The 13,141-nt window shown below is 40.4% G+C and overlaps 2 protein-coding genes across 2 annotated transcripts in view; both read left to right on the forward strand.

Annotated features, from left to right (window-relative positions):
* sdk2b (sidekick cell adhesion molecule 2b) overlaps positions 1 to 13,141 on the forward strand; it is a 712,889-nt gene that overhangs the window by 470,301 nt on the left and 229,447 nt on the right. Inside the window, exon 6 of the mRNA XM_068004137.1 lies at positions 5,588 to 5,699. Within this exon, the coding sequence (XP_067860238.1) occupies positions 5,588 to 5,699 (112 nt within the window). The remainder of the gene's footprint in view (positions 1 to 5,587; positions 5,700 to 13,141) is intronic.
* Positions 1 to 13,141, forward strand: part of rpl38 (ribosomal protein L38) — a 535,859-nt gene that overhangs the window by 220,548 nt on the left and 302,170 nt on the right. The gene's annotated exons all lie outside the window — the stretch shown is intronic.

Genomic DNA, 13,141 nt, shown 5'->3' on the forward strand with positions numbered 1-13,141 from the left:
AACACAACTTGTCTTAACCCCTGTCTGAAGGAGAATGTGAAATAATGGGAAGGAGTAATAGGAATCTAGAAGGAGGGTAAAATAAAAACTTTCTATTTTGTAAAGCTATATCATGTTTAATGAAAATAAAGATGTTGTTGCATTCTAAGCAGCCTACTGACAATGTCTTCAGTTATTTTAATGTCCCCTGGCACTATAAGGTCATAAAAGCAGTTGGATTGAAAAATGGAAAATTTATCAAATTTGCACCAAAATTCATGGATTCTGTCAAAACATTAGATGCTATTGTCACTCCTTCAAAACATAGTGGGAATCTCTGCTCTCGTCCATACTTTAACTGAACCAAAAGCAATTATTTTACACTTTCTTCTCTAAGCAGAAGAATGCAGGTTATAAGTACAAATAAACTGAAAGGTGACATGGTTATAGTGGGGTAAAATGGCATTGACCTAATATCAAAGCATTTGCATTTGGACACCAACACCTTTTCTTGAGTTGGACATCTGCAGTTATCTGCATTAGGGTAATGGAAAGTGACCTTTCAGTATAAGGGCAAAGTTGTAACCTAAAGCTGCATCAATACACAGTTGTCTTTGTTTAATTCTGAAGTATGTCTCAAAGTGACCCCAAGTTCTATAGAGTGTCACATGGTGTGATCAACATGTCACTTTTATATTAGCTTTAGCTATCAGTGCAGTGAAATCTGCTCCATTTAGATTGATATAGAGTGGATTCAACGGCATCAAAGGCAACAAACAAGCTACATAATTGTTTAAAGACACAAATAGCAAGTTTTACTTCTCATTACAAATCTTCCCTATTGGCCAGTAAGTGAATGTTCTGCTCACCCAATACCATATAAAATGCTAACTGAGGCCACCAAAGCTAACTGTTTGCATTGCTGCTCCAATGCCACTATGATATCTGGAGGAACCTGGGAGAAAAAAACACCTCTTGAGTTGGGTCTAGGCTCTGCCAGAGACACTTCATTTGCATTATTGCACTACTGCTGAAGATGTCATCATTGCCATTGTGGTAAGGTCAGTGAGGTAAGTTACGCTGCTGTTTTGATATGTGATGATTAGGTGCCATTGAATCCTGATGTACAGATGTCACTTAGCCAATAGAAACCCTTAGGAAACTTGCGATTTGCTAATGCTAGCTATTGGAAAGATGCAGTATAAAATGAATCATCCTGTCTGCCAGACTTAGTGAATCCCTTTACTTTAGTGTTACCACTAGCTGCATCAGACTTACTGGTTAGGAGCTGACGGCATTAACATGGTATATAACTCAATATAGAAGCTGCTAAAATCACAGGTTCCATACAATCTGTCAAAAAAAATGTAAAAGTCTTTATGTTGCTGCAATCTCAATAAAGAGAATTGAAGTTAGGCTATTTTTCAGAATAGGATTATTTACTGAAGTGCTTCAAGAAAAATTTGGAGGAAGTTGCAGGTTGTGCAACTTTACAGTGCAGTTGTTTGAGTCAAATCCTATAATGCATGGGTTCCATTCATGGTGGCTGCTGGACAGTGATCAGAAAGTCCTTTCTTGATGTCTCTCTATACTAATGACAGTACGTACTGACTCAGAGCAACTTTTAATCTGTAATCATCATCAGTAGTTCAGCACTCCCGAGAGTCGTTGCTGACCCATGATTGGCCCCCTTCCCAATGTCCACTCCCTCCCTCCACCCACTCTTCGGCACCTACGTAAGGGTCGCTGCAGGCAAGGCAAGTGGCCTGAAATTCATCTGCTTCAAATAGGCGAGCTGCCTCTGGAGGCACGACATTAAGCTGTTTTTCTTTTGATTAAGAACATCACAGTATTGTTCTATTAAGGGTATCTTACACAACCATTATGCTCTTATTAATCAGCACATGCCACATTCAAAGGCACCTCTGTTCCAATAAGAAAATGGGTGAAAGAATTGGTTTGAAAGAATCTATAGTAGATCTTCACCTCTGAACAAGTCCTCCACCAGTCAACCCAAGAGCAAAATATTTCCCAACAGTAGTTTAATTTATGGTTTCAGAACATGGCACATTCCAATATTTAGTAACAGTTCTTGATGAGGGAGTCACTTTGAGAATTAAAACAAATCAAGATACAAATATTGAGTGAGTGGTGGCCAGATAGCTGTGGCATTGGGCTCTGGTCCAATGGGCCTTGATCAAATTTAAGCCATTAGTGGATGAGTTGAACCAGTTTCATGGTTGGCTCGTTGGATGGATGATTTTGTAAAGCAGAACGCTCATTCTCAGGGGAGAAATGACTGGCCATGGTACTCCACCATGGAATTGGAAAATGGCATTGATGCCAATCATGGAGGCCATGGCACAGGCAGCATTCCCAACTGAAGGAGAATAGAATAATGGCAAAGCAATTATGGTTTAGAAATGACTGTGATGTGATTGCGTTTTTTTTAAATGAGCGCATCTACAATGAATGACTGGGAATTGACAGTGTTCAAAGCGGCCATGTGCAGACGCACTCTTATCACCTTAAATACTTTGTACTTATGCAAAAAAATGAAGCTCCAACTTTTTAGTTAAAGACAATAGTTTGCTCACATGAGCTGTTAAGCATGTATTATTTTCCTACATATGAACAGGCCTAGTGTAATCCAATATGCATGTCTATATAAACTGGACACATGGGAGTCCAAGGTTTTGGCCTGATCAAGCAGTCTTGAAGGCAAATAACATTTTGGTTGCTGCTCAAATTCTTTGATTCTTTCGCATTTTTTTTACATTTTGCTACATTCCTGCTTAATGCGTTAGTTGATTTTATGGGTAATCAACCATTTTTGCATTTTTGAACTTTTCGAATGCTTGCCTTCATTATTCTTGGTTGCTGCTGTCATTTAAATCTCACCACACAAAGTGGTGAGGATGGGTATTTTGTTGGTGCTTTCAAACATGCTGCTTGATTTAGATGAGGAAGAACAACACCTAGGCATTTGGTCTGTACCTTTCACTGTCCTGGGACCAGCATTTATAGATCATTTCACACCGACTCCAAACTGTCTTGTCACCTCTGCCTCACAAGAGCAGTTGTCCCATCTGCTGTGGGAAAATCTACAGGCAACATCTTGAACAGTGATGGCTCTTCCCATAGAAGGGATGGTTACCAGAGCATGAAGATTTCATGCCTCCACATCTTTCCAATCTGCAGTGCACACCTGCATCAAGCAAGTGGAAACACACTGTGTGATCACTTTTAGTGGAAAGCCCGCATCAGTTGGATGCACAGCTTTTACTGGTTGGCAGAGTTACTTAGAGCATTGTAGCTGGAACCCATAAAGGCATCAGGATCTTTATATCAACTCATAACTTATAGGAACAGGGAGGATTTGCATCACTGTTCAGGTGGCACAGATCACAGAAACAATATGCAAGTCAGTGGCTGTCATCCAGGAAGCTGTCTGTCTTCATTGTGCAGCATTATTTCATAGAATAATAGAATGGTTACAGCAAAAAAGGAGGCCATTCAGCCTATCGATCCTGTGCCGGCTCTTTGTAAGAGCAATCCAATTAGTCCCATTCCCCTCCTCTTTCCCCATAGCCCTGCAAATGTTTTCGCTTCAAGTATTTATTCAATTCCTTTTTGAAAGTCATGACTGAATCTGCTTCCACCACCCTATCAGGCAGCGCGTTCCAGATCATAACTACTTGCTGCATTAAAAAAAAGTTTTTCCTCATGTCGCCTTTGGTTCTTCTGCCAATCATCTTAAGTCTGTGCCCTCTGGTTCTCGACCCTTTAAAAGAGAAGAAACAATGGCTCTTTGAAAGAACCAGTCACTTAGTTTGCTCTCCTTGTACCCTTTTTAAATTCTTCTTTTGCTGTTCCTCAGATACCACATTCATCTTCAAGAAAACTATGTTGTGCAATTTTGGCACAATGAAAGACTGTGTGCAAAAGGGCAGTAATTGTGTACAGTGCTTCAAATTGTACTTTGTAACGGGTACTGCAGTTCCTAACTTATGCGCAGGGAGAGAGGACTAAGTGGGTAGTTCTTTCAAAGAGCCAGTGTGGGTACAATAGGCCTAATGATCTTCTCCTGTGCTCTAAACAAATGCTGAAGTGTCTGGGTTGAGTGGCCTTCTGCTGTTTGAGGGTTTTCCACTAGGGTCAGGAGGAATGGATGCAGAGGGCAGCATAGTTTTCAAGAGCCATTCACTCAATATTTCTCTTTTTAATAATGCTGCACAATGAAGGTATCACAGCTGCTTCCTGGATAATAGCTACTGACTTGATGGGACCCACAAGAACTGTGAGCAAAATTGAGAAATAGTGTTCTTCTTCCTCCTAATACTAACAAACTTATTCCTCATTTGGAGGTAGGTATGAGGGACCTGGATAACTTCATTGAGCTTGCATTGGAAGGTGGCCTTCAGTTCCAAATAGGGCCATCCTCCTTCAGTGCACCTCCTGCAGGAGGACCTCCAACCCTTCAGCATCAAAAGTAATACTGTGGCGTCCGTGTCTCCACTGCACCATTGTAAATAATTAGTCAACTTCCTGTCGCCACCTTTAATGGTGAGTTGCAGCCGTTGGCTGCTACTCACCAAGATTCTCCACTCACGTGTGTTTACAGGTCAAGCTGTCTGAGCAAACTTTTGCACAAATGGCTTATTCAAATTAGAAGCGACTTCAATCAGAAAATGCAACATAACACAGCCCTCCCTCTGAGTTGTTGGAGCGGTCAAGCCTGGAACATGGCCCCAATTTTGTTGTTATTGAAAAATCGGGACTATACAGCCATTCTTGCATTTGTATGAAAGAAAGTTAATTTTAGAAGCTGAAAAAATATTTTACTTCTCCACTGCACCATAATCACCTGATTTGTACTATTCCAATGAATGGATTTTTCAGAATCTATAATTCTCTCCCTTTCTCCTTTGGAACAGTCCTCTTTGATGACTGGTTCCTTGATGTATTTTCTTCTGCAGTACAGCTGACTGACTAAATGTAAGCCTGATCCAAGCATAGAATTCCAATTTACCAAATCATTTCCCATTCATTCTTATCCAAGTTTAAGCTGTTTATAGTTTATGCATGTTCACAATCCTCACTGCCGTGAACATTGCCAGTTTCAATCCTAAATTTACCTCACCCACAATGTACAATGAAGTTCTCCAACCAGTTCTGCATGTATCGGGATTCGTCTGCATTAATGCCTTCCATTGTCTCGTTTGGGGCGGCAAGAAGCAACACAACTGTGATAACAGCTAATGCTAATTGCCATTACGACATTGGTTCTGGGTCAGTGATCAGGGTCAGATTGGTTTACAGAAGATAGGAGCAGACAGGCAAGTTTGCCGGGATCTTTTGTTTTTGAATAGTAATAGAAGTGCGACCATCTTATTAAAAAAATGTTATTTGAAGATTTCTTGTTTAAAGCTTAAAATAGAATCACTGTAGAAATTGTGAGTGCTTAATTCCACCACAACCTTTGCTCCAAAACATCATCTTATTTGCAAGGGAAAACTGTGCTTTGAAAAACACATTTTCAAGTGTATACAGCCTTTAAAAATAGTTCCTTTTCAGAGATTATTTTTGTCTTTTTATGTTCTTAAAGATACAGGTGCTCCAGCAGACCCTATAGCTCCAGTTATAATCACCTCACCAAAGAACACAAGTGTAGTCTTCGGGTTCCCTGAGGTTACAATGGAATGTGTGGCCAATGCCAGGTTAGTACTTCAACTTTTCACCTTGCTTTGTTTCAAGTAAGAATAATTGTTAAAAGGGCGTTTCCATCAATTTCCACCTCAAAGGACAGAAACTGCTGATTTATAATTAAAAGAAAGAGTTGAGTGTTTAATAGAATGGCAGCAATTCCACTGTTATTGCATTTGCGATATTTTTGAACAGTTTCAAATAAGCAGCCCTAGGCAGCAGCTTTGGAAATTGCACAGCTATTATACTGACACACTGCATTATCATCTTTTTAAATCGTTTTCAAAAATGTTATTAGCTGCTTTTGAAACCTCTGATGAGATTAGTACCTTTGAAGGAAAAAGTGCAGATTCCACTTGAATGAGGTTTAGATGCAGGTTTATAGCAGAATCGTTTGGTTGACTTCCAAAAAGGTTGTGTTATAAAAACAATATTAAAGGATTACTGACTGCCTTTCTCGTCGTCCTTTCACCTGTGATGCTACAATGTCACCCATGAGCTTCAAGTATCAAAGCAGAGCTGGAAAGTACTGTAAATCACTGTAGTGGATGGGAACAGGAGAAGAACGTTTCTCTGTAAATCAGAATTGTGCGCTCGGGCTGATGGGTTCTTTGCTGCCTTATAAAGTGAAACCATTAATTTTGGGAGCGGTCTAAAAAATTGAAACCCAAATCCACATCTATGTGAGTGCAACCAAATCGTGCAGAAAGCTCAGTCAGTTGCTGTGGTTCTGAAGATCTGTGGCTTTACAGGAGTTATGAAAAAGACACAATCATGCTAGGAAAAATAGAAAGAAAGGAAGAACTTGCATTTATATAGCACCTTTCATGACCTCAGGATGTCCCAAAGCACTTTACAGCCAATGAAATACTTTTGAAGTGCAGTCACTGTTGTAATGTAGGAAACATAACAGCCAATGTGCGCCCAGCAAGGTCCCACAAACAGCAATTTGATAATGACAAGATAATCTGTTCTGGTGATGTTGGTTGAGGAATAAATATTGGCCAGGACACCGGGAGAATTCCCCTGCTCTTCTTTGAAATAGTGCCATGGGATCTTTTACATCCAACGGGGCCTTAGTTCAACGTCTCATCTGAAAGACGGCAGTTCCATTAGTGCAGCACTCCCCCAGTACTGCACTAAAGTGCAGTAGATACTGCACTAGATTTTTGTGCTCAAGTCTTGAGAGTGGGGCTTGAACTCTCAACCTTCTGACTCCGAGACAAGTGTGTACCTCTGACCTACAGCTGATACCAGAGAGAAGACATGGCTGTTTGTAGTGCCCGTTAAGCTATACCAAATTTCTCCAAAAGGCTGATTCCCAATCCAGGAGGTCCCTGTGAGGATCGGCGCTCAGTCAGAAAACTGTGGTAACCACAACCTCTGATTCATTCATTTAAATTAATGTAGACAATGCTGCTCCCCCATGGAACATTTATGCATGGCTGAGCTAAAATAATCCCACGTTCATTCTGTGGTTTGTGCTGAGTTAGCTAATCTCAGACAGGACAGCAATATGGGCAATTGGCTTTGGCACATACAGGGAGAGAGGAAAATCAACCAAGGTTCCCACTCCTGAACACTATCCAGTGACTCTTGCTGTAAGTGCCCAGGTCGGATCAAGACAGTGAAGAGAGAGGAAAACAAACTTAAGAATATACAAGAACAGTTGAGGTCGAGGAAAGACCGTTTGGCCAATCAAAGGTCATTCTTCTAGTACCCCAAGTCTCCCATTAAAGCATCCAACTGCATTTTGAATCACCCATGTTTTTATCTCTACCATCTTGCATAGCAGATTATTCCAAACTTTCATCAGCCTTTGTTGCTCGTAATATTAAAGGATTTTTTTTTAACTTGACACTGTTTGAGCCAAAGTCCTTAAGCAATGGTCAGCCCAAAAAGGACTAATTTTCCACAACCGAAACAATTGAGGATTTTGTGCTGCATTGTTGGAGAAGTCTTGACAGAAGAACAGTGAACTGAATTCCACTGTCTTTTATCTGGACCTTGACACAACCTGCCAGTATGAAACCATGAAAGGGTCAGGTGAAAACCAGTCAGGACCTGGCGGGAAGATGTAGAGGCCAATAAAGTTAAATTTGATTCTTTACTTTGTGGGACCAGGAAAAGCAGGAGTGTTCCTTCATGCCTCACAAGGAAAGCTTAGGCCTCTCCTAGTCTGGACTTCTCCCCCACAATCCTGAACGCAAGACCCCCTCAGAAACCGACCCCGCCATCTACCTGTGTCGGCGGGCAGCTTCCAGGCGGAACAATTTTCAGCTGACCTCCTGCCTAGAATGAGCAGTGAGTTGGCCAGCGGGATTTAAATGAGGCCACGGAGTTAAAATAGCCAAGGCCTCATTTCAGGAGTAGTGGGTGAGTTTCCAATTCAACGCGCGACCCACCTGTCCGAAGTTAAAATTGGGGCCTTAAACAGTGATTGTTATCTTACAGTTTTCACTTTACCTTGGCTAGTTCTCTATTTGTAGCAACTTACCCTTAATTTCTTGCTATCACTATCCCCATTCTCCCTTTTTGTTTCTGCTTTACCCTTCATTAATATGGAACTCCTCAAGCAAATAAAGGTTAATTATAGCTAGAATGCATTGACAAAGAATATAGTCTACAAAGAATTCCTGCCTTAATATCTGCTTGTTTGAACAGATAGGTGAATATCACACATGGGTTTTGCAAAAATGCATCACAAGAGTTTTGTTAACCTTTTCACAGGAACTAAATGTGAATAGCATATTAATTAAAAGGCAAACACTTTAGCATTGACTTAGAATACTGACCAGATCAATCTAGTTGAATGTTGGACCATTTGCATGCAAGTACACACACGCATACACATCATCACCAATGCATTGTACTACAAATTACACCACTTTCATGAAAATTAAAAGCAATTTTACAAATTGTTCATAATCTAGTATTTTGTAAGAATAGTAACACGTACATCTCACTTTATGGAATAGAAGCAAAAATTGAGCTATTACTTGAGGACTGAAATGCCCTGGGAATGAAATATTCCCCAGCAGCCCTTGAGGAAAGCTTCCACTGTTACCAGTTTATTCCCCTCCTCTACAGGAGGTGCAACCTTAAGGTAGGACAGTATTCTTTGGGCAGCAGCAACCCTCCAGTAATTCTGCAAGTGACCATTCTTCATGTGTGGGCATGGACAGAGACAGATGACAGACAACTTTGGCACTACTAGCACCAGTGATATCTTTTAACTATTTATTGGTTTTGCACAGTTTCTTCATCTTGCATGTTTGATCAGGATGGCGGGAGAGAGAGAATCTCTGTGAGCTGCATGCATTAAAAAAAAAGTAGTGCAAAATCAGCAAATAATTTAAGAAATTGCAAGTTTTGGCAATCTCACAACATGAGGGGAGAAAACTGATTCTTAAAAAGTAGAAGCTTTCCTCAGTCATGAAATAAGCACAAATCCAGTGTTGTCATGTTAAATATCATCTTTTTTTCTGAGGTGATTTGGCCCTATATTGAATTCAAGCCCTATTTATAGACCAAGGCTAAATTCACCTAGTACTAAAACTTAATCTGAATCATAAATTTTCTAACTGTTTGTCAATTTTCCATCTGGTTAATTTGCCCCTCCCCAGCTAGGCCATTGAGGCCAATAATAGCACTTCTGCTGTCATGCTGACTGAGGTCAGCTAACTCTACACAGACCAGAGGCTGAACCTAGGACCTTGATAGTCTGTGTAGCTCAGTGTCAATGCCACACCAGGAGGAGCATTTACACACTGATCCATCTGAACAGGCTCTATGGAAAACTTTTTTAACCTATTTGTGATAAAATCAAAACTGGTTGCCGCTCGAAATCCTGCTTCTGCCTGCAGACATCCTCATTATTCCCTCCTTGTTCGGGCAGGAGTCCATCCTGCATAATGTTGATGAGGCCCAGCCATTGAAAACCGTCTGGGCCTCCCCGCTGCTGTTCCCAGATGGGCTGGTTGCTCGCCAGCTCAGGTTCCTGGCCTGGAGTTAAAATCGACCCCTGAGAATTACCTAATCTGTTCAACCAGTTATAGTGATCACTTGGCTTACTGGCCAAAACAATCACTATAACTGGATTCCACTGTAAAGCCGGTACCGGCTGTTATACAGAAGCAATGTATCTGGCAGTTGATCCAGACTTGCATTGGTAGTATCAGTGACAGCACCAATGAATGCTGACTGAAGAATTAAGTGTTACAATCAAAGTCAGCAGGGTTTGTCCTCAAGGGAAAAAATCAACGTCGAATTTCATTTTAATTATCTGTTCTTGGAAAAATTAAATTATGACAATATTAATCTTTATGGTGTATTAAGGAAACTGCAGTGATGACATATTATGGTTAAGAAAGTTTCATTTCATAATCACGAGGTTTTTTTACTTCATCTGCTGTCCACATATGATATAATCTCACAGGGCAGAAATTCTGCTCTGCAATATTTGTAATGCATCAGCTAGCACTTTTGCATGAAATTCCTTTGTTCTCTAATCGAACAAAGTCACTAATCTGTTCATTTTAATGCATTCATTACCCATGCAATAAAATATTGCAGAGTAGAATTTCAACCTCTTGCAGCAGCAAGTACTTTAAGAAGAACATTTGTAGCAATAAAGATTCTGTGACCCTACTTGCCTATTACCTTAGTATTAACTTAAACAATCTTGAAAGAGGAGGGAAAAATGGAAATAATTAGAGTAGAGCAGAATAGCAACATTGACAAAAAGTATTACTGAAGATTTTCATATTATTTCTCCCTCTTTGATTGTCGGAATCTGTGCAGAGTCAATGGTTTGGTATTTTATGAAGAATAATTTGTCTTGATGTGATATTTACCAATCAGTATTCCAAAAATGGCAGATATTTATTACAAGAGACTGCACTAATATTATTAGCTGAGGTACCTGAGAGACTGAGCACTGTGGAGCTGTATCAGTCTCTCAGCATTCATAACTGTTGTGTTAGTGTCTGACTTGTACTGTGTACATAAGAAGCTTGTAGTTATTTGAGTCCAGTCCCCTATGAATCAAGAATCTTATAATCATGAATAAGCTAATGTTTAAAAAATGTCATGAGGAGGTCCCTTGAAATTTGTTATATAATTTTGTTGAAATTTGTGATTACATTTTGCAGCTTGAGTGAGGTGTAGGTTAATAATTTGCTTTAGAAACTCCTGTAAATATGGAGGTCTGTGTTACTGCAGATGCTGTTGGTTACCTAATGCCAATCCTAATGCAGCAGAGTCACACACTCTCTATCCCTCATATCCTTCTATCCCTCTGTCCCTCATATTAAGGGTTGTATTGCTCAAATCATACTGAAAGAAGCAGTTCAGTATTGGGACATTTCTGGGAGTGATGCAAGTCAGTAGTGTGGTTCTATTGCCCACTCGCATTGATTTGGAATTGAGGAAAGCTGAATTCCGTGTGTGTTTAAGCCCCTTGTATATTCTTTGGCCGCTGGTTCCCTTAACCTGGATTGTCTACAGCTGGCAGCCAGATGAAGTTAAAACAGCTGGATTTTGTTGGCCTGTTTTGCCCTGGATCCTAGTGCTTTCCACCTATCTAACTGTTCTTTGTACTGCACCAACAGCAGTGTGATTTGGGCATGCTCTCTTGATGATGCTATAATGTCATCACATATATGGTCTGATACACATCTGGTAATTTGTGATGTCAGAAGTTGATAACGTTATGACACAGTTATGCTGCACATGCACAGGAGGCGATTTGTCATGGCCATCCTGCGCATGCGCTGCTCCTCTAGGATTCTGGCGGACCAATTTGAAAGCAAATTGGGAGAGTGAATCTCTTGGATATAAAAAGCCCTTCAAACTCCTGCACACAGCTTTGCTCACAGCCTCCAGCTAAGAAGGACATCATCATAGAAGATCACTCAGCCACTGGGGGCAACCGCATTACAAAAATGCCACAGTGTATTTGCTTTTGATGGCACCAAAACTTCTGTAACCTAATTTTCCAATCATAACATACGACTGTATTTTGAACAATCCCAGTGTTCTTACCTCTACTATCCTGCCTTCCAGATTATTCCAAACGTTTATCTTTCATTGAGAAATGTTTTCTGATAATTGTTCTAAGTTGACTGTTCACTAATTTCCATTCTTTCTACTTCTCTGGCTTACTTTGTAGTTGTTAGGCTCCCTTTTATTTCCTATTTAATATTTTATCTAACTTGGTGAGACCCCACCCTTCCTTAACTACCATCTTTCAAAATTGTAAATCTTAAACTTCCTTATTCTTTCCTTGTAGCTCACCCCCTTTGCACTTAAAGCCAGTCGTTTTGCTCTTCTCTGTACTGTTTACGATGCATTGACATTTTTTTGATGGCTAAACCTGAACACAATGCTTGTGTAGTCGTAGTACATTGTGAAACCTCAATATAACGTCTGTAGATTTGTATTAAGCTGTTTTAGTGATATATCATAGCATTCGATTAACTTTTTAAATTGCTTCACCTCATTATCAGGACATTGAAAATGAGGTTTCTGCTATTATTCTGAGGTTCCTTTCTGCTTGTGCTAATTCTATTCCATTCATTATATACTTAAGACCCACAAATTTTGACCTATGCCTATTACTTTATATTTATCATTTTTAAAATTGCCATTTATAGAAGGGTCGGTAACCAGAGGGCACAGATTTAAGGTGATCGGCAAAAGAGCCAGAGGTGACATGAGGAAACATTTTTTACGCAGCGAGTTGTAATGATCTGGAATGCACTGCCTGAAAGGGTGGTGGAAGCAGATTCAACTGTAACTTTTAAAAGGGAATTAGATAAATACTTGAAGGGAAAAAAATTACAGGGCTATGGGGAAAGAGCAGGGGAATGGGACTAATTGGATAGCTCTTTCAAAGGGCCAGCACAGGCACGATGCACTGAATGGCCTCCTCCTGAGCTGTACCTACTATAGAATCATGGAAAGTTACAGCACAGAAAGGAGGCCATTCAGCTCATCGTGTCCGTGTCAGCCGAAAAAGAGCTATCCAGCTTAATCCCACTTACCAGCACCTGGTTCGTAGCCCTGTAGGTTACGTCACTTCAACTGCATATCCAAGTACTTTTTAAATGAGTTGAGGGTTTCTGCCTCTACCACCCTTTCAGGCAGTGAGTTCCAGACCCCACCACCCTCTGGGTGAAAAAATTTCTCCTCAGCTCCCCTCAAATGCTTTAGTTTAAATCTCTGCCCCCTGGTCACTGACCCCTCTGCTAAGAGAAATAGGTCCTCCCTATCCACTCTATCTAGTCCCGTCATAATTTTATATACCTCAATTAAATCCCCCTTCAGCCTCCTTTGTTCCAAAGAAAACAACCCCAGTTATCCAATCTTTTCTCATAGCTAAAATTCTCCAGCCCTGGCAACATCCTTGGAAATCTCCTCTGTACCCTCTCTAGTGCAATCACATATTTCCTGT

Source organism: Heptranchias perlo, chromosome 23 (assembly GCF_035084215.1).
Source record: "Heptranchias perlo isolate sHepPer1 chromosome 23, sHepPer1.hap1, whole genome shotgun sequence".
Classification (NCBI taxonomy): Eukaryota; Metazoa; Chordata; class Chondrichthyes; order Hexanchiformes; family Hexanchidae; genus Heptranchias; species Heptranchias perlo.